General features: G+C 45.5%; 1 protein-coding gene across 1 annotated transcript in view; it reads left to right on the forward strand.

Moving 5' to 3' along the window:
* Positions 1-22661, forward strand: part of LOC119464482 (F-actin-monooxygenase MICAL3-like) — an 81762-nt gene that overhangs the window by 19296 nt on the left and 39805 nt on the right. The window contains 14 exon segments of the mRNA XM_049656044.1: positions 243-450; positions 2123-2239; positions 2789-2820; positions 2822-2891; positions 4015-4151; positions 4638-4757; positions 6024-6281; positions 6823-6927; positions 8004-8238; positions 9785-9981; positions 11285-12683; positions 15439-15719; positions 19414-19631; positions 21547-21788. Of these exon segments, the coding sequence (XP_049512001.1) occupies positions 243-450; positions 2123-2239; positions 2789-2820; positions 2822-2891; positions 4015-4151; positions 4638-4757; positions 6024-6281; positions 6823-6927; positions 8004-8238; positions 9785-9981; positions 11285-12683; positions 15439-15719; positions 19414-19631; positions 21547-21788 (3619 nt within the window).

Here is a 22661-nt window from a genome sequence, read left to right on the forward strand (position 1 = left end):
ATCTCTCGCACCCCTTTCCCAATACAGGGTAGCCAGCCGGAGATATCCTCTGGCTAACCTTCCTGTCTTTCCTTTGCCTTTATATCTATCTCCCTCTTGACTTTATATTTGCTAACTGGTGTCTCGCTGTAGTTCTATCATTGGGGTTCGCTGGGGCATCTTTTCAAGCAGTCGACAGAACTAGCTCTCCGGCTCAGTGTTTTACGCAGCCAGGAGTTCTCACCGTTTCCCACCTTTTCCAGGTTCTAATCATCGGAGGTGGTCCGTGTGGCCTCCGCACGGCCATCGAGGCACAGCTGTTGGGGGCCAAGGTGGTCGTACTGGAGAAGCGGGACCGCTACTCGCGCAACAACGTCCTCCACCTGTGGCCCTTCGTCATCCACGACCTTCGCAGCCTCGGGGCCAAGAAGTTCTTTGGAAAGTTCTGCGCCGGCTCCATAGACCACATCAGTGAGTGATAAATGACTCTCCTGTTGTGCGGAGCGGGAGTGTTACATGAATACAAGGATGCTCATGCTCATGTCTTCTTGTTTATGTCTTTGTCTAACAATTGCTGTCCAATCGGTCACGTTGCTAAGCTATTGCAAAAGGGCCAATTTTCATGCTGACGAGCGAGTTAAAATTATGGCCCTTTTGCGTTTTTACACTATTGCATTTTTTTCTTAGTTTTGCATACTTCCCAGTCATATCCATAAATAGCAATTAGTAAAAATGCTTGATGAACACCTTAGTCCGTGCTAGTTAGTTTATTGCTCTGCTGAATAAGTAAACAGTACAAAAACATCCAGAATGTATTACTATAAAGAGAAGCATGAGGTTTCCTTTTAATCAAGACCATCTTTAGAATGTTAGTTTTCTTTTTTGTTTGTTTTTCTTCTTTGCAAAATTTATTGCTCAAGCAGCTCGTTCATAAGAATGAATTCTGGCGTTTTATGTGCCAAAACCACAATTTGATTATGAGGCACGCCGTAGGGGGGGGGGGGGACTCCAGACTAGTTTTGGGCCACCGAGGTTCTTTAAGGTGCCTCAAATGCACGGGACGCGGGCATTCTTACATTTTGCCCCCCATCGAAATGCGGTCGCCGCGGCCAAGATTTGATCCCGCGACCTTGTGATTAGCAGTGCAGCACCACGACCACTAAGCTACCGTGGCGGTTCAGTAATAAGAGAAAGCTATGCTTCTGGCGTGAACAATGTATCTCGGTGAAGTTCATCCCTAACATGTTTGCCACAGCTGTGAAGTTTTTATTTGCCACCTTGACTGGGACATATATAAACAGGTGGCAGTTGGAGCCCTTGTATGAGTTTTATTTGGGCCGCCATCCCTTTTCATGCCGCTTACTTATTCATTAACGTAAAACAAAACAGAAGCTTTTTCTTGTCTCAGTGTGAGGCAAAATGCCATCAAAGCAACAACTTCCTCAATCTAAATCTGGTTTGGGCAGTGGTCTTGTGCTGATTTTACTGCCTGAATGGGTCATTATATTGAGTCAGCTTTACTCTGAATTGGCATGTCCTGGTGTGAGGCAAATTTGTAGCGGTGTGCGAATATTTGAAACTTTCGAATAACAAATCGAATGGTGTCCTATTCGAGTCGGTCTTCATATTGAATAGTCATTATTCACAAATGTGAATATTCTTGGAACACTTTTAGAATATTTCAAAATGCCAACTGCGGTCAATTGAACATAAATTGGAGTAAATATATGCTAAATTTTCACCCTCATGGGCATAGTATAAACATAAAACACGACAACCTGCGTAGTAGCCATATTTTACAGGCTATACAGCGTTCATTCGTACTGTCTGAAGAGTTATGTGCATGAAGAAACTACTTGTTTACTCCTAACACTCCATTTGTGCTTTTCATAAGCAACACTTCAAAACGTACTATTTAATGACAGAAACTTGCTAAACTTTAAGAATACTAGCATGTGAACATTGTTTTATATTATTTGTGATAACGGCTGTTCATTATTCGAAGACTATTCGAAAACTATTCGATTCGTTTCACTTTTGGCACTATTCGATTGATATTCAATTGGTCTAAAAAATCACCATTCACACACCCCTACAATTTTGTATTTAGTACCAATATTGATGAGTCATTCATTGCGTGCAGGCATCAGGCAGCTCCAGCTGATTCTCCTCAAGATTGCCCTTCTCCTAGGGGTCGAAGTTCACGAGAATGTAACCTTCAAGGACCTTCTCGAGCCACCCGAAGACCAAAGTATGGAAAGTGAGTTCAGTTCATTCATTCGTTAGGAAAGTTCGCTAATTTGTTTGCAGATTCTCTGGATGATTTTATTTTTTATATGTGCACAGGCACGATGGGCAGCATGTGCAGTACTATAGTGGACAAATGGAACATAAACACTCAATTTTAGAATTGAACATTGGCAGTTTGTGACACCGATACATGGCATCTCACATGGGTTTATTTCACACAGACCTAGTCACGGATTTGCTTTCATTGACATCCGTGTATTGTTTATAATAAACATTAGGTATAACAAAGACGTTTTAATTTTAGACACAACTTCATTGTAAGGATGTTCGACTGTACAGTCAACATGACCTGCTGGAACTCGTATGGGTTCTCGTAATTCACATGCTGCTTTCAGACAAATATTAATTAACATTCCCTTCCACGAATGTTCCTCTACGACCTTGTGAATTTATACAGCACTCATTTGGTGAACCTCTGCATTGTTTGTCCTTATCCACTTTCTTGCTGATAAGAGTGACTTTGTCAAGCAATTAGTGTGTGTCCTGTGCTCCCTTTCAGAAATTGGGTGGCGTGCTCAAGTAATGCCGGCCTGATCATCCAGCATCACAGTACGAGTTTGACGTGCTGATCGGGGCTGATGGGAAACGAAACACGCTCAAGGGTAAGTAATAATGCCACCACTTCTGACCGAAATTTACATGCCGGATAAGCCGCTAAACTGAATCCCTGGCAACTCTCCTGAATTTTTCGATAAAGTTTACCAATTTGGGCTGGTTCATTGATTTTGCAGGTGTTGCATCAACTTTTATGAGAAATAAGTTCTGTTTGCCAAAAAAACAAGTTAAGAAAGGAGTTGAAAGATGGAGCAGTAAATTCAAGTAAAAAAATAAATTGTGATCGTACCTGCGTCCCGCTTTTTTTTCCGGCAGCGCAAGATGCCATATACCAGAGGCACACTTGCTTCTAGTGAGTTTATCCAGACAAGGTCCTTAAGCAGACAAAACCAGCGATAGTAAAGTCACTGTGACCTGCAAACAATGCTGTCACTCTCTGCTGTTCTATGTTTGCTGCTGCGTGCTCACTGTGTCTGAAGTAAACCATCATATTATTGAAGTGAGCATGTACCATCGTTGTAATCGTTGTAATAGTAAAGGAAACTTCAAATATTAAGAAGCTGTGAGTCCTGATATCTGTAAATAAAGGTTGTCTTTACGGGTACTTCAATCTGCCATCATTCCCTCTTTTCTTCATTTTTCTTTTAAGAAAAAAGTTCTGCTGTACAAAATTATTTGCATGTCCTTTGAATTTCACTATAGCAGAACTGAACTATAAGATTGAGTCCAGTAGACTGTTTGAAACTTAGAATCACACTGTTCATCGCAGCTCTGTAGCAACAGGCTAAACATTCAAGAAACATGCCCAATTTCGAATTAAACAACACCAAAAATGATGTAGTGGAATGGTGATTCCACTGTGTACTAACTACAAGTCTGCGAATCTGAGAACTTAAGACTGTCACTAGTTATCTTGATGAAATTAAGCTTTGAATTTTTACAAGGCAATGTGCAAGCAGCACAAAGACAGGAAGAGGTAAGCACACACAAACGGCAGTTATGTGCTTGTTTGCAGTATTTATTTTTTGTCATGCGGTGTTTGTGCTGACCTCCTTAAAAACGCCCTACAAACTCGCCCCAGCTTGAACTAAAGCTTTGGAGTTCTCAACGTGTCATCCCTCGGTACGGTTTCGCCACCTGCGCCCTAATTCACTGTCCTGCGGGTAACAGGGTTCAACCGGAGGGAGTTCCGGGGCAAGCTTGCCATCGCCATCACCGCCAACTTCATGAACCGGCACACTCTGGAAGAAGCACGTGTACAGGAAATCTCAGGGGTGGCCTTCATCTTCAACCAGAGGTTCTTTCAGGTGAGCCCAGCATTACTCTTTCTCTTCGCAGCTGGTTTAGGCAATGCGACAGGACAGGAAGACAAAACGAGGGAACGAACAGGACGTGCGCTCTCTTGCTGTCCTATCTATTGATCGTGATCCTCATACTCACGAGAGCCAGTGCATACTCTTTCTCTTCACAGTTGATTTAGGCAATGCAACAGGACAGGAAAACAAGACGAGAGAACGAACAGGACATGTGCTGCCCTACTGTCCTACCTGTTGATTGTGATTCTCGTACTCGCAAGAGCCAATGCAATGTGCCCTTTCTACTACATAGCAGGGTGTTATTTATTTTGTTACGTAGGACCTGTTCTGAAAGGACACAGCTGTAGCACTCAAACTTCTGCTTTCAGGAGCCACCCTTATGTTAGCTGGGCAACTGCATGCTGAAGCTCTTATCACATTTCTTCTTTCTGCTATGAGAGGTTTTAAATATGTTTTAATATGCTGTGTTTCTTTCAGGATATGAAAGAGACCACAGGTATTGACCTGGAGAACATTGTGTACTATAAGGACGACACGCACTACTTTGTGATGACTGCCAAGAAGCAGAGCCTGCTGGAACGGGGAGTCATCATCAACGTAAGAAGGGCATTTTTTTTTTCTAAACTCTTTCTTGTTGTCAAGATGCACTCTTGTTTGTAGATGACATGCAACGAGAGTGCAGGGAGCACTTTGTTAAGGTTGGTGCAGGTTTGTTGCCTAGTCCCTTCCGTCCCTTGGTCAAGCTCTGTTCGCGTCCATGTGTTTCTCGTCAGAATGGCCAAGGACGAGCTCGACTCATGAGCAGTACTTATCATTTTGTAGCAATGCCATGGACAAGCATAGTTCGGCTGACCAATAAACCTTTGCATGTTACCTGAAGGCATCAAACCTGCCGAAGTCGAGACCCTCGCTACGCAGTGAATGACAAGAAGGAGGACCGAGCAGCCCAATTGTCAATTCTAAGGACTCACGGGCCAAAAATGGGAAGGTTTTGTCATTGTTAAGTCAACCACATGGAAATGAACCTACATACGAAACATTGCAAACCAGCTGGTGTTTTCATTTGTGTATGTTAATACTCAGAATTGATTCTAACTGTGAGACGGGCATAAACACAGCATTAAATTCCTTTTGTATGGCACTTTTTCATATGTTTGGCTTTTAGCCACTGTGATGCTGCAAGCACAATGCACAAGGCATCACCACAGAGCCCTGTTCTGAAATGCACTGTTTTTGCATAGCCAGATTTTGGTTGTCAGACCTTCATATAATGAACAGGATTTAACAAAATATTGGATATAATAAAGTAAATCTAAAGTACTTCTCACCGATATTGGCATATAACAAATATATGCTCAGAACAAGTACAGTTAAACCTCGTTATAGCGAACTCGGATCTGCCACTAAAATACCTTCGTTATATTCGATATTCGTTATAAGCATATATTCACCACACACTGATATCAGTGAGAAAGCTTTATGTTTACTTCGTTTTATCCGATAATTTGTTATATACCCGTGTTCGTTATATCGAGGTTTGACTGTGTTGGACATAACAAAGGTATATTCGTATTCAGATGTGACTTCGTTATTATGTGTTCAACTCTACATCCAAAGCTCATCCGGCTTCAGTCCTTGCGACCCCTGTTCTAAAACCCTCTGGTGCTGTGTGGGATCCACATCTGTTTTTTCCATTTGTCTTTGTGCTATTATGCCACGTCAATATTTTTTAACCACTGTAGCAGCAGTTCACTTGCGTTTGCAACACTTCGTTGCCTTGCTTGCGATCAGTTTATAATGTGGCTCATTTGCCGGGGCTGTTTACGGAAAGTTAATCCAATGTCACATTCTTTGCCTTGACAGGACTACAGCGACACTGCACGGCTACTGTCACCCGACAACGTGGACCGAAGTGCCCTGAAAGAGTACGCGAGGGACGCTGCTGACTTTGCCACGGGCTATGCACTGCCATGCCTAGAATTTGCCGTCAACCACTACGGTCAGCCGGACGTGGCCATGTTTGACTTCACCTCCATGTACGCAGCAGACAATGCCAGTCGTCTTCTCGAACGGCACGGCCACTGGCTTCTTCAGGGGCTTGTCGGCGACAGTCTTCTGGAGGTTTGTGCATGCTATTTCAACTACAGTCAGCAGTGGCAGTAGCTGATATGAGTGAATTGCTGAATCGCTGATTTAGGCCAGCCATCATAGTTTCAAAGGACAAAGCAATCAAATGGACAGTTAAAGTATAAAGACCTTACCTTCTTTAAATCCTCGGGCCTTTAGTGTGCACGAGCGAGGTCAGTACTTCAAGGTTTCTAACTTCTGCGGCAGCATTCCATTCCCAGCATTGACTTCAGAGGTACTAATTGTAATAACAGTGGTAAAAAAATGTGTTTCATATTCCTAGGTGGGGTCACCAGTGTGCATTACATACGGTTGAAAAATTTTCAAAGTTCACTTTCTCCGAAAGTAGGCTGCTAAAACAACATACAATTGATTTTGTTCACATCAAAGGCTTACTTTTTTTTTAGTTAGCTCCGTGATAGTCAAGACTGGTATACCATAAACCATTGCTTCCCTGCTATTGTGTACCAAAATCCAAAGCTTTCTGACGCATCTGACATTGTTAATGAGCTTTGTTTTCTGACTTGTGCTACAGCCTTTCTGGCCCACGGGATCGGGTTGTGCTCGGGGTTTCCTGAGCTCCCTGGACGCAGCCTGGATGATTCGCTCATGGGCGGCCAACAGGGATTCTCCACTGCATGTGAGTGTGATTTGTGCTTTGTGTTAAACGCTTGCTGTTGCCATGCAACACACAAACTACCTGGAGCCACACTCTTACAACACCAGCTGCTTTGTTCGTACGGTGTGTGGCATGGCAAATTCAAAGTCTAGTGGGATGGGCAGTGTTTAAACAGTTCCTATGGGAGTACTAAACAAGATGATTGGGTGAAAAATTGCTGGAGTAGAAGAAAAGCATGTGTAACTACTGGTATACATCATGAAAGTTGTCTGATTAAGATTTAAAGTCATGAGGAGCTTATAAAGGTCAAGCAATTGCAAAAGTTTCATTCGTGCATCTGCTGAGGACTTCCAGTATTTGTAAATGATCACCATAAGGAACTGGTAAGAGCTAGATGCTCACGGTGGTTTTAATACATTGTCAGTTCAATTGGGAAACATTTGGCTGAGGTTTGAGTAGACGGAGGCAGCACATTGGAGCTCACAGTGGATGCTGTTGCTTTGTTGCTTTGGTATATGCTTACGAAAGGCTGCATAAATGTGCTTGCTTTTCTCTCTATTATTTTTTCCTGCCAGTGTGGATGCAAATTTTCTTAGGTGTGGCTTATACATGACTAAAAGGAGAATGTGGCTTTTGCAACCTAAGATAGTATGTTGCATGTACATCTGTTGGCAAGGTTGACAGGCTACCTGGGGCCATTTGGGATACTTTTAAAGCATCTCGGTTTGACAAGTTTCGGGTCTCCCTTCTTGGATACCTTTATTGCCAACGAAGTTGCACAGAATCTTTCTATGTGAAAGCTGAAACATTGTTTTTATTCTTTAGTCACAGCTGTTTGGTGAGTGCTCTGTATTATTTGATGCAGAAGCCACACAGGACCCCTGCATGGGGAGGATGAAACACATTTTTTTGTTATTTCACCACAGCTGTTCAGTCAGAGTTCCTCTTTATCAGTCCAACAAGGTTTCTATGTGGAAACTGAAACTTCTCGTTCGTGTTTTTTTTATTTATCGCCAACTTCTAGGCCACTATTTCTGTTCTGTGTCCACGTAATGTGAATATACTTTGCTTTACAAACTCTTTCCTGCCTCTCTCAGGTTCTTGCCGAGCGAGAGTCAATCTACCGACTGCTGGCTCAAACAACACCCGAGAACCTGAGCAAGGACATGGCCGAGTACAGCCTCAACCCAAGCTCGCGGTACCCTAACCTGAACCTGCAGACGGTGCTGCCGTCGCAGGTGCGCCCCCTGTGCCGCACTGATATAGAAATCAAGCTGCCGCCCCCAGGTCCGCGGCTACTCAGCGACATGCAGCGCAAGCGGCGGCGCAGAGGTTGGTGAACACCTGAGGCATTTTAAAAATGAGATAGGAGCCTTAGGTTCTCCTCATACTGTAGTTACCTGTCTCTAACTCATCCCCACATCTTAACGTGCATCTAATGTTTTTATTGTGATAGCAATTAGTGTATGGACTTTCGAGGTGCGTTTGCACCATTGTCGGCAGCGGTGGTGGCGGCGTGCTGTCACAGCATTCACGGCACGCCTGTGGCCCACGCTTGGCACGTTAGAAAGTCTCCGGAGACACCACAGGCATGCAGTCCATTCGGCTGCAAAAATGACAAAAACCAAGTGGATGCACCCTCACATTCTGCTCAATCAGCTTTGCAGTGAAGCTGATTGAGCAGAATGTGACAGTACATTCACTTGGCTTGGCTCGCAGTGAAGTCAGGGCAGCGTTCCGCCTACCGCTGTTGGCATGAGCATAGTGCGTAAAAACGGTAGCGTGCCTGCTGAGAATCTGTTTGCGTACAGTGGTCTGAGCGAAATGAGAAGTACACTTCAAGCTACAAAAGTCGACGGTTTTTCGTTAGTCTCATCTCGCGCAGCACCAAGGTGCGACGCTTGCAACGCTCAAAACGCCAGTGTTGTGAGATGCCTAGCATAGCTCCTGGGGAGCTGCTTCTGCTGCATCACATTAGCATGCACCTCCGCATATTATTAGTACACCGTCTGAGGCACTTCAGTGCAACGTCAAACCTTGTTATTGCTTTATTGGTTCTACTTCGTCCATGCGTCGGCTTATTGTGGCAGTCTTCCATGTCAGAAAACAAGCGATGCAAGCAACACCAAGTCTTTCAGCTTTGTTGTACTATTTGTCGTATAAAAACAGTGCCTGTTATAAAATTTTACCTTGATCAACACTTGAGTAGATGGTGCAACCCGTCCACAAATGTTACACGTTGACTGAAGAATCTCTGGCATGGCCGGTGGTATGCCTCTGCGACCAGGCGAATGTACTTACTCAGGCATAGCTCTTAAAGGGTTAATACATCTGACACATGTTCTTGGACTAGTTGACACGAAATTGCGGACAGGATGGTGCACTGTCCCTGCCTGCTCACGCTGTCTGTACTCCTAATATATCTGAGCGCTCCACAGTTTTAGGTGCAGTGCCGCTGAGGGTTAAGGTGCAGTAAATACCTTTGAAGTCATGATGTGTGCAAGCCACCGTACATTTCTGTAGTGCTGCTTGTCTTAAAGCTCACACTTCTTACACAGGAGCCTCATCTTGGGGCAAGGTTTTAAATGCAAGAGCATTGTTTTTGCTACCCTGCTCTACTTTCGTCTGTCTATCTGGCCTCAATATGATGACCGTGGAATTTAAGAAATGTAGCCCTTACGAGCAACGAAGTGAAACAGACGCACTGTCACGCTCCGTTCAGTCGGCTGTAATGGCAGTTGAGTACAATATGTGTGCTGTGCAGGTGGTCTCGTATGACTTAAAAATTGTCATAGCTAGATTCTGTCGGATTTTTGTTCTTGGTGACACAAATCTCGGGGCACGCTTGCTCTCTCTTTCGTCGCTAACCCTTGTGCAGAATCCATCATCCATCCAGACGCGCTTCTTTCGTGGTGTCAGAGGCAAGTGGCGCTGTACAGTAAGATAAAGATCGAGAACATGACTTCCTCGTGGAAGGACGGCCTGGCACTGTGTGCCATCCTGCACCGATATCGGCCGGACCTCATCGACTTGGACGACATGTCGACTGCTGACGTGGCTGCAAACAACCAACAGGTCAGTTCGGTACATCTTTGGCATTAAAAGATTGTTGGCACATATTTTCGAAGTTGTAGAAACTCTTTACCATACGCCTCTCACACCTAAAGGGATCACACTTATCAAGTGTGAGTTTTAGGAAACATAAAATATTTTAGTTTGATGCTAAAGTTGGTCTCGCAAGTGCCGGACCTTGCATCATGAACATTATCCTACGTCATGACGCAGAACAAATTTGCTGGTTGTGTAGCTTCTGGCTAGCTATGATGATGTTGCTTATAAAGAAAATTAACAAGAATGCTGCGCGTGTTTCTTCTGGTTGCACATGTGTGCAGCTGCCCCAGTCATTGCAAAAGTTGAAGGGGCCAATGAATCATGACATTATGATGTACGTACCACCTGACTATGAAACCAAAATTGGTTCATAGAAACAAGTACAGTCAAATCTCAATATAACAAACCTCGATTTAATGAAATTTGCGATGTAACAAACTATTTTCATTTTCCAATGTTAGTTCCATTGAAAACTTCTTTTTTTGCTATTTATGAAGTAATTGCATAACATGGTTTCGATTTAACAAAGTTTTAGGCCTTTTCAAATGTGTTCTTTTACCAGCCAGTACTGGCTGGTAAATCTAGCAAAAAAGAAATGCATAAAAATGGCAGCAGAGTTGAAAGTTATTTGGAAGCCTCCTTCCGCATTAAAAGTTTGAGTGGCAAAAATGCCATCGAAGCGCGCATGCGGCGGGACACTGTGTGCAGTAAACACCACTGCGCCATTTGTTGCGTTGGTAAACTAGGAGACATGCGCCTATTTGCCCTCTCCCCCTAGCACGCACATCTCCTTGTAGGCGCCATTGGATAACAGCTGCGGGCACTAAGCACGGTCAGCCATGGCATCCAAGATTTACGGTGCCGCGCGAGGCAAAACACGCAAATCTTGGACACCGTGAGCCACGCCAATGCATCGCGATCTGCTGCACACATGCTAGTGCTTATAACCATGCTATTATGATCCCAGCCTTCTTGCGATTTGTTCATAAGTGCTTACTGACAAGTTAGCATCCATCAGAATTGTTCTGGGAATTTATGAAATTATTTTTGCTGCCAGAACTTCAAAACCTCGAATTAACGAAATTCGCGATTTTTTCGCTGCAAGCACAACTTCGCTATATCGAAGTTTGACTGTACTGCTGACGTACTAAGCGTTTTCTAAGTCCTTTCTTTTGCTGATAACAGCTGGCTTAGTGCGTTCAGACATGAACGAAAAAGGATGCTTGTGATAGGGGTCACAGCAACGAATCTTTGCTTTCCACTGCAGGCCTTCGACATCCTGGAGCGCGAGTACGGCATCCCGCCGGTCATGACCGGCCAGGAGATGGCCGACTGTGCCGTGCCCGACAAGCTGACCATGGTGTCGTACATCTCCCAGATCTACGAGACCTTCCGACGCGAGATCCCCCAGGGTCGCCCCGCTTACAAGGTCAGCAAACTCATCGAGGAGAACCAGCCACCACCAACCTCGCCACTAAACCTACTTGCCAAGCTCACTTCCTCCCAGAGACCAGCGAGCAAGCGAAAGTCGTCGAACGACCACGAACCAGTCAAAGACCGCAGTGAGGGCCAGCGCAGAAGCAGGGTCTCCATCACCAGAAGTCGGCGGACCCGGGACCGAGTTGCGGACATCGTGGCCGGCGGCGATGCAGCTACGTTAGAACAGTACCACAAGATTCTGTCAGCCATGGACAAGGAATCCTTTGGCAAACGAATGCATGCTCTCCAAGAACAACTCGGCAAGGACTACAGGCCGTCGTCTCGAGGGAGCCGAGGCCGTCGGAGCGGGCATGTTTCGTCCGCGACGGAGGACGAGAGCAGCTCAGTCACGGGGAAGATACCGCGGACAGCGGTGGAGCAGCTCCAGGAGCAGCTCAACTCCATCGGCAAGCCCGTCCCTGTCAAAAAGCGGGAGCCCAAGGTCGGCCGCATCGGCAAGGACGAGTGGAACGTCAAGATGCTGGAGGAACGACTCAGGCAGCAGCAGAAGCGACAGAAGGAGCCGAAAGTCGAGCCTGAGAAGCCACAGATCCTGCGGGACATCTTCGAGAGCAAGCGCAATGTCATGGACGCGCGGCTCAAGGCGGACGGAAAGGAGACGGAAACCGACCGTGCCCGCTTCACACACATTGACGAGAGGTTGCAGCAGTTGGACCGGCAGTTGAAGGAAGGATCGCTCGACGTCGGAAAGCGAGGAGCTAACAGGGTGGCTGCCATGGCGGACTACATTGCCAATGTCCTCGACGCTCAGACGGGCCTTAGGGAGAAAAGGCCTCCTCCGCCACCACCAGTAGTTTTATATCGAAGTGACTCAGCAGACGGTGCGAAAACACCCCCACTCAAGAAGCCACCAATTACGCAACCAGCCGTGCCAACAGCCAAGTCCGCACCGACTTCTAAACAGCCAGCCCCCACACCTACGACTACTAAGTTGACAGATAGTGGTGATGATGGTGTTGGTGGTGTTGGTGGCGTTGGTGTTGTTGGTGGTGGTGTTGGTGGTTCTGTGAGTGAGATTTGTTGCTTCTGCCACAAGCGTGTGTACCTCATGGAGAGGTTGAGCGCTGAGGGGCTGTTCTTCCACCGGAACTGCTTTCGGTGCGAGTTCTGTCAGTGCAGCCTTCGGCTGGGTAACTATGCCTACGACAGCACCATTGCTTTCAAGGGTAAGCATTCTTTTTTGTTTTTTTTCACTTGTGTGCTATGAATGCTGTTTGTGTCTTGCTGCTAACGGCATAGCTCTTGTACAAGAAATTATGTAGAGCAGTTCATTTATAATCATGTTTAGTACCACAGCCTCACGTGTCGTTGCTTAGATGTCACTAGAGCATTGTGAACTTGCAAAATATATCTAGCACTGGCTGCTGGCATTGATGTACGTGATGTGATCAGGTGGAGGATTCAAGCACTGGGTGCAACATGCACCACTTTGCACACCTGTGCGCTGTTGTGTGTTACGGTCATAAACATGTAAACTGATAGCTGGTGCAGTGATACTACTTGAATCTCAACAATGATGCATGTGACATTTAGTGCGAGAAATCACAAACTAGCATCTGTTCCGGGCGTCAACCCATGCAATTTGCCAGATTTGTCAGCAGTCCATACAGTCGCCGATTGATAATTCGAATGCCGGCAATTCGGACATGCTCGATTGTACAAAGAACTTCGTAACACCAGCACTGGCCCCATAGATCTAATGTATAGGAACAACCGAAATTTCCGACACCTTACAGCATGTCCTGGTAATTCGAATTCTGCCTGCCCAACTGCATGCTAATTCGGCCACCAAGTTTAGTAGAAAGAGTGGTATTTTTGTTTTGATACATCACTAGCATGGTCGCCGATCATATCGCTGGTGCCTCCTCAGAACCAAAATTAGTGATGCCTAGTCGATCCAGTAGTCACCGGCCAAGCCCATGTGATGGGACTGTCCAAGCCTAGCCACTAACCACCGTAAGGCTGAATTTGCGGTTTGTCGTGCAAGCAATGCGTGTTTCGCTTGCCCAGCGTTTGTTCATGCTAAATAGCGACACAATCCTGGGCAAGCTTGATTTTTGTCGTTCAGAATTGTTGAGCTACTTAAGTGGCGCCAACTTCACCCTCTATGTCACACGGACGAGGGCAGCGAAGTGCGGGAAGTGTCAGACAGTGACCGTTGCTAAGAAACCCACGATCATTTCAAATGTTCAAACTCTGTTTAAGTTGCCAGGGGATATAAATTCGGCGCCATGTGTTGCCTGTACTTCCATCTACTTTAGCAACAACATGAAAATGGTCCAAATGCAGACTGACCAGGTCGTAAGCAAGCACATGTGCATGCAGCAGCGCATTGACAAGCTTTATTTTTGGCCACTTGTGGAACAAATCCACGTACTTTCTGGGTAACTAAGTATTTCAGACTCCTGATTATTCAGACTATTAGGTGGTCCCTGTTGAGTCCGAATTATCGGTCGGCAACTGTACATGATGTTGCACTGCAGCCAAGATGCCATACAAAGCACAGTGATATGGCATCTGGTGTGATGTGTCGATGGTGCTACTTGTATTTTAAACATTATCATTGAGTTTAAGACTACCTCCCACATCTTGAATCTTGGTACTATACAAAAAAAAGGCAACTGCCAGCGTAAGTCACAGTGAGCAAACATTGCCTTTGAAGACTGCTTTGAAAAATAATAAAAGAGCAAACAAAATAATTGGAAGCTGCTGTAGAGCCAGCAAAAAGAAAAACGAAGTCTAATGTGTGCAGACGGCCAAACTGTTCCTCAGGAGGCAGTAGGCACTGAAACATCAGCCGCACCAGGTAGGCCACCTCGAATTCAAAAGCAGCCCCAACCGTCTTGACTAGCACTCTCCCCTGTGTGTCTAACAATTTGTACTACCATACTCTGGGTGGGTTTGGTAGCAAGGCTTCCTGTGTGTGTGTTGCTTTGCATTCATTCTAACTAAACTGGTGTGGCAAGAATTCAATAACGTGTGGAACACTCTTTGTACGCTTTATGCAAGATTTTTTTGGGTTGATGAGGAACGAACTGTTTGTAGTGTGCAAGAGCTCGCTTTAGGCGGGGTTGTTATAAGTGGGCTAGGCTGTAACTGACGGAGCTCCTTTGACTGATCTAGGCCGTGATTCTGTAGTGATGCCCTCTGGTCGATTCAGTGCCACACTTATAACCTGTTTACGGCCAGCTGATCCCATTGATAGCACGGGCAGAGTCCTGTTTAATCATGCACCTAGCACACAGCCACTGTGGCATTGCAGTCAAAATAGAAAACCATGGGCTTGCCTTTACAGAGATTGAGTACAACATGCCTTACTTTGCTTGAAAAGGACTACTAGCTGGTGCATTGTGCCGTGGGACAACACCTGTGACAAGTCTCGGTGCACCACTCAGTCAAAACAGCTTGACAGGTTGACATGCACTACAAAATTTTTCAGATTCACCTAAATAAGAATGTGTGGTGAATGATGTGTCACTTTGATAACACATCATTATATCTTAGCTGCAGACTGTAGTGTGATGGAATGTCTTGTCATGGCAGCTACATGTAACGCTTTAGCTCGTATCACTTGTTGTACAACATCCAGGTTATGTATGACAGTTCATGCATGGGACGCATTCATTGCCGAGACATGTGTGAAATGTGAGACAGGACAACGCTGTATTTTACGAGACATCTTGTGCGATCTCATCTTGCCTGCTGAACATGCATGCTCAGTTGATAGATGCTTGACCTCCCACCTCCCCTCCCCCCCCCTCTTTTCCTTCGTTTGTTGTGCGCCCTAATTGCAAGTTCTCAAGTGCTGCTGTCACAGCATAGTTACCAGAAGTTGCTTTTTTTTTTTGGTCTACACATTTGTTTGCTATACAAAGGACAGTGCGCAAATGTGAGGACCATTTGTTGGACGCTGGCACGCAGGCAAGTTCTACTGTACGGCGCATTTCCGCATGGAGAGGCCAAGCCAGCGATGGCAGGAGATGATGAAGCGCAAGCAGGCCTTCCTGTCAGCCAATCCCGAGCCACCATCACTTATGCCCGCCAAGCCAGCCAGCACGGAGGACACCAACAGCACGCTGCACCGGAGGCGTAGCCCATCCCCTCCCCACGGTGGAGCCGGAGAGGGCATGGAGGACCCCACAAAGATGGAGGAAGTCCGGTCACCTCCGGCAGGAACTGATGCTGGAGTCGTAACATTTCAGGTGATATAAGGGGACGGTGGTGGTGGTGGAAAACATTTATTGAAGGCTATTTACAGGAGAGAGTGGCATCTGGCCTTAAGGGCTAGCCCTCTTACAAATTCTAGGCGGTCCCTAGTCCGGAATCCCTGTGACTTCTGCGGCAACTCGGGCCCTAGCCACGAGAGCTCTTTGGCTCTCTAAGGTAGAGCAGCCGAGCAGGGAAGCCTCCCAGCTCTCTCGGATGGGGACGGCTCAATCCCGCTTTGGTCTAGTTGGTTTGATTGGTTCGGGCCAGTTGGTCAGCCGCATTGGTGGATCGACAAATGCAAAATGGTGCAGTTGGAACTCCGGAGGTAGCAAACCAGAGAATTTAAGCAGTACTGATCACACCGTGCAGTCCACTGAGCACAGTTGGTGTCGAAAGTTTACGCGCCATGAGATCTGAGAAAATGTTGAATTTTCTAACAGTTTGTGAGTGGTAACCCGTAAAACTGTACAACACTATGTTGTTCGCATATGTTAGTATAAGCTCGAAGGAGGAGATTGGTGGTGCTAGCTATGAGCAGATCTGGCCTCGCGGAGGGAGGCATGCCGGCAATTCTCCCGCCCAAGTATTTCCTTTTAAAGTGCAGGGATAAACTTGCCACAGAGTTAATTGCAGCATAAGCAGGTCTAACACTACCAAGACAGAGCAAGATGATTGTAAGGATGTAGAATGCTACCACTCCACAAGTTCAACACGCACCCAATGAGAGTATCTACTGCATGAAATGATTGCTGATGTTTATCATTGCTTGCTAAATGTCAATACTGACTGAATAGATCGGTATAATAAACTTCATAAGGAGGTGAAACACCTCTCTCCTGAAATTTCAGTGTCTTTGCAGGGAGATTAAGTCCTCCACGGTAGCGCAGGGAGCTTGAGGGACTGGAACTCTATGTTTGAGTCTCTCAAGGAGATCCTTGCACCCTTCCACGAATTCTGGGCATTCAGCAAGTAATGCTTCATATTGCCATGAGCATAGCAAAGCAAACATGGTAGTGACGGTGGCAGTCCTATCTTGTGCCACCATGCTGGCGTTTGTGCTGGCCAGGTGTGAATACGGCGTAGTAAGGAGGCTTGATTGGCTGAGTCCCTTGGTCATGAAGAACTGGTGCAGTGAGATCCACAAGGAGTGAAACTTGTTCGTGGTATTTGTCTTTGATAGTCGCTGGATGTTTTGAGGTACTCTCATTGTCTGCCTGTACGTTAATGCTTGGCATGTGAAAGTCGCTTTAAGTCTAGGGAAATCCTAAACTGGCATAGCTGCTTGAAGCTGCATAAAGACTGCTATAGGTAATTGTCTTGCAGGAATCCTCGCTGCAGTAGCTGGAGTGCTGGCTTGCAGTTCGATAATATCACTACTGGTTGTACTGAGCAAGATTTAATTTCTGCAAGGGCAGTTTCAATTGCGACTACTTTCGCCAACTGTTGTAAAATAACCCACTCAAGTTGCGTAGCCCACGAGGCTCCCAGGGACGGTATCACGAAAGACGAAGTGATAGCATCTCGTTCCATGTTAACAGTGCCATCAATGAATGCTTGTAAGTGGTGTCCACGCTTCTTATCTAATTGTTCGAGCACTAAGGACTGAATCTGTGCTACAAGGGCAGTGGGCTTTGTGGTAATACCAGGAATCTTTAAATGGCATTCAACGCGCTCAAGTAACTGTTTGCACTCTCTGCTCTCTGAAGGTAACTCGCTCTCTGCTTCGTGACTAATTAAGACCGAGTGCTGGAAATTTGAATACCAGGCTGTGTGCCTAGGCTGCAAAAATGTTCAGCTTTTTCTCAGATCGCGTGGCCCACGAACTTTTTACACTGACTGTACCTCTCGTGGTGGCTCAGCGGCTACATCCTGCTGCTGACCATGAGGCCACAGCTTTGATTCCCAGCCTCCGTGGCTGCACTTCTATAGGAGCTTAATACAAAGGCATTAGTGTGTTCATAGTGAGAAATATTTAGCGCTCACAATAGACAAGGACACAGTGAAGGGGGACACACAAGCGCTTACTCACAACTGTTTATTTTCGGAAAGAAACAGAACATAAATACACCACCTATCTGCACTGAGCATGTGCAACAAGAGTTATCAGTATATACAGAAACAGAGGAAAAACAGATTAACATGACGCCCAGTATATACAGAACAAGTTTCTGTATATACTGATGACTCTTGTTGCACGTGCTCAGTGCAGATAGCTGGTGTATTTATGTTCTGTTTCTTTCCGAAAATAAACAATTGTGAGTAAGCGCTCGTGTGTCCCCCTTCACTGTGTCCTTGTCTATTGTGCGCGCTAAATATTTCACTATGAATACGTACCAACTCGCCCAGCTATCAGTTCTGCTGCATTAGTGTGTTTCAATTTATAAGGCTTGTTATAAACCTCAGGTGCTTGAAGTTATGTAATAGCAAAAAGGGTTGTTCCACTTTTTATGAAACTTTCTCCACCTTGCAGATTTCCACATCATTCCTTTGTTCACTAAACATGTATACTTGTGCACATTTTGCGATGAGGGCATTACACACGCAACTAAGCAAAACACACGCTGGCGATTGAAATCTGCGTCGTGTCCTCTGTTCATGTGTCATGATCACCATCATCATCATCAGCCTATATTTTATGTCCACTGCAGGACGAAGGCCTCTCTCTGCGATCTCCAATTACCCCTGTCTTGCGCTATCGTATTCCAACTTGCGCCTGCAAATTTCCCAACTTCATCACCCCATCTGGTTTTCTGCCGACCTCGACTGCGCGTCCCTTCTCTTGGTATCCATTCTGTAACCCTAATGGTCCACCGGTTATCCATCCTACGCATTACATGGCCTGCCCAGCTCCATTTCTTCTGCTTAATCTCAACAAGAATATCGGCCATCCCCGTTTGTTCTCTGATCCACACCGCTCTCTTCCTGTCTCTTAACGTTAGTCCTAAGATTTTTCGTTCCATCGCTCTTTGTGTGGTCCTTAACTTGTTCTCGGGCTTCTTTGTTAACCTCCAAGTTTCTGCTCCATATGTTAGCACCAGTAAAATGCAATGATTGTACACTTTTCAACGACAGTGGTAAGACAGTGTTCATGTGTAAGCAGTAACAAATCACAACACTACATTTTCTTATTCTCGCTCACTTCCGTTGCTTTTATTTTTGCTCGCCGAAATATGGCACTGCGGCTAGAATCTTTGATCTCTCCGCTTTGCAAGGGTTCCAGAGTGGTGTCATTGTGACAACGAAAAGTCGCTAACTCTGCGGTGCGAAGGACGCCTCCCAACGCCCAATTTCCTACCCGATTTTTTGTTGGCAGCCAATTTTCTTGGCTTCTGCTTCACTTTTCTTTGTAATATTTCCGCACGGGATAAAAGAACACCTGAAGATTGCTGGCAAAAAAAAAGAATTTTAAAATTTGAACAAATCGACCATGCTAGTTGCAGAGTCCCCCCTCAGAGGAGTGGGTGGCAAACCGGAGGGGTGGGCGGCATTTCCCCCGCCGCCCATTGTGGAGAGAACCCTGGTTTGGGACCCTACCTTATTCAACTTTGTAAACTCCACTTCTAATTCAAAGAAAAGTTTGTGAATGAGCCCTAATTTATGCAAGTGAACCGTTGACTTGCTAGGCACTCACAAGCAGTGTAACGATGAAAACCTCTTTTCTGTTTTTGTGGCTGCGCATATGTGCAGCCCAAGACTTACAAGACCCCACGCCAGCTATCGGCCGAAGAGATGGCCACGCTGGTAGACGTGGACAGCACGCCCGAACGGGTGGAGTTTGAGAACACGCTGGAGCTGCTCTCCGAGGACGAGCTGCTCACAAGCGAGCTCGAGGAGGAGGAGCTTGCCCAGAAGAACCTCGGTGCTGTCGAAGTGCCTACCAGCGACGACGAGTACTCGGACTACAGGTACTGTGCAGTCATTGCTGTGAAGCTAGCTTAGGTTGTTGGGTTTGGTTAAACCATTTAGGCTGCAAACTTGGTCTGCCCATATTCCCCTGTACTTATTAAGAGATAGCTTGGGTATAGGTATAAGTGTGTTTGTGTTGTTTAGAAGCAGACAAACAACATGTAGATGGTGAAACAGACATACGTAATGTGCCCAATGGGGAGATGCAGGTCGAAAAATTGTTTTTTTTTTTTTTCTTTTAAAAAATATTTTTTATATTTCGGCTCCAGAATTACACCTCCGCATTCTATTTTTATGTGTGAGAAATTCAAAGCATTTATCCAACCAGTAGACTGTGAAAGATGATTCTAATCGAGGCATGGTAGCTGTAGGGATTTCATGCTCGACTGACGAGGCTCGTAACCACAAGTATTGCTTAAATTTCTTGCTTTCCTGGTGTAGCAACAAGCGATTTTTTATTATCAGCAGAAGCAAAGAAACTACTGCACGCAAACTTTTGGAGGCTTTCCATATCAGGAAGAGAGGCACGAATTAAGTCAGACACTCTTCTATCTGTTTGTTTTTAAGCAAGATTTTTCTTTTTCTTTTTTTTTTTTTTTGTCAGTTAGGGGAGTGCAGTAAAGCAGTTGTGAGTCCAGCACCTGTGGTATCCGGTCCTCTTGTGTTTGTGTCTGTTTAATTGCACTACAAAGGCTTCACCAATATGCTGTAAACACAATTACATGTGGTGCAATGCGAGCTGTTGCAATATTTTTTCCATTAAAATATGCAAAATGTCTTGTAAGTGCAGCCACACGCATCGCACATCAGTTCTAGTAAAGCCAAGTCTGGGTTCTGTGCAACTTCCTGCGATCTGTAATTGTGGGGATTCCTCCAGTATTGCAGAAAACAATGGATTTTTGCTAGTTTTTTTCTGATGCACCTGTTCACATTTTGCTCATAAATAGTTGTACTGAGCCTCCTCTGTAGCTGTACACTATCGCTACCAATATTTTTCTTTACACGATGCAAAGTTTAATTGCAGTTGGCCTTTAAGGAGTCACTTAAGAGAAAAATAACTTATCTGTATTAATAAATTGCATTTCTACAATACCAAAACCGCCACTCTTGCTGTGGGAGGAGGCTTGGAAAGCCAGAAAATCAAATAAAAATGAGAGATTAGTGCCGACACCACTTTGAAGCTGTCAAAATCTGCAATGCCATGAATTTTTAGTGTCTAATTGTGCCTAGTCAATTTGTTATAAGTAGAACTAGGCGACATTGTATCCTGAAAGAGGTCAACACTGAACATAGCAAGTTTCGAGAACTTCTACTGCGCCACAACTTCCCAAGTACGAGAACATACGTTGAAATCCACGACATCACATTGGCATACTAGTGCTGCAGCGTTGGCACGAAATCGTAAAAAATAGGAAATTTCGGTTTCTATTTCTTCTAGTAATCAACCTCTCCACACAATCAAACTGCAGTTTTGAAGGATACTTCATTAGTCTAAATTGATTTAGTGTTAATGCAATTATCATTCTTTAACCCACTTCCTTTCCGGTTTGTTTGCATCTAACCTATTTCAGGCCAACTTGGTTCACTCGGTATGCGCCACTAGGTACGTGCCGCTGTTCAATGACAAAAAAAAGCATTTAAGATTTTTTCGCTGCTGGGTAGAATCGAACCTGCATCATATATACTATTCAGACATGTGCCTAGATCGCACAGCGTATTGAGAGGGAAGCAAGAGAGAGGAACCCAGCTGAAGTGCACGCCTGATACAGAATGAATTTCAGCGGTGGCAATGCGGTGCGTCACTACATTTCTTCAGTGCTAACCGCATTAATGTCAACAATCATCCTGGGATGGTTTCTGCCAGAATTACTGCTTTAGCATCTCATTAAAAGGGTTCTTCTCTCTAACGTGCAGCTCCGACGAGGGCTCCGAATCGGAGAGCCTAGTGGAGGAGATCGAGCACTCGTTGAATCTGGACGACACGCGGCACATGGCCGAGACCTGGCAGCGCAAGCACGCCTCTTCCCTGGACGTGGCCACCGGTGTTCAAGACGAGGTTGGCAACGGCGTCGCGTTGCCCCGGAGCCCCACAAGGTCACCCGGAGCAGACGACGAGGAAGAGAGCGACGAGGACGATGAGGAGACGAGCACAGAAGGTTTGTTGCTCGTGACGGCCGTCACGCCAGCTGCTTTTGGTCACTCTTGTTTTGCGCCCCGATGTTGTATCCAAGCCTAAAACGAACACTAAATTCTAAATTGATGGCTTAACATGTTTCCTGCGACATGGGTCATGGGTGGGTCGTGGCTATCATTCCCCCTGTACTGCTGTTCAGGGCTTTGCTGCAGTGCGCAAGTGACATCTTTGCTAGAAACCGAATGAGAAGAAAAGATCTTGTTGCTTCTGGTTTGACGTGTCGTCGCGCTATCTCTCTGCACCTTGAGAAAGTTTCCGAGGAGCACATCTCCCTGGTGACTCACTAGTGGGGTCACGCATTGACCGGTAAAACAGAATTGTAACTGTATTGAGTCATTTTTTTGTATTCTCAATCGCAAACTTTGGCACCGAGAAATTGTACGAAACTTAATCGCATCAACGAGGTTCTACTGTCTAACAAGCATGAGGGTCGCCCTGAATAATTTACTATAACCCTTATTTCTAGAAGCCACATTCTGTTCCGATAACTAGGAGATGTATGCGTCATGACGTCATAATACACTGGCTTGTTTCGTTCCAGCAATCGGTGCGGTTATCCGCATGTAAACACAGCCAGAATAAATGCGTGCAGCATGCTGTTTGTTTATTTTTCTTTATGGCCGATGTCGTGGTACCTAGCCTTACTGCTGCAGAAAGTTGGCGAATCTTGCACAGTGTCATGACATTGTGATAATGTGAATGACGCCAGGCCTGGCATTTCGAAATCAACTTCAGTATCAAATTAAAACATCTGATAAAAATCTTCGCACTGGTTAAGTGTCATCCCTTTACATGCAAGAAAAATGTGCTGTAGTTCCTAATCTTTGAAAACATG

The sequence above is a fragment of the Dermacentor silvarum genome, chromosome 9, assembly GCF_013339745.2.
Source record: "Dermacentor silvarum isolate Dsil-2018 chromosome 9, BIME_Dsil_1.4, whole genome shotgun sequence".
Taxonomy (NCBI): domain Eukaryota; kingdom Metazoa; phylum Arthropoda; class Arachnida; order Ixodida; family Ixodidae; genus Dermacentor; species Dermacentor silvarum.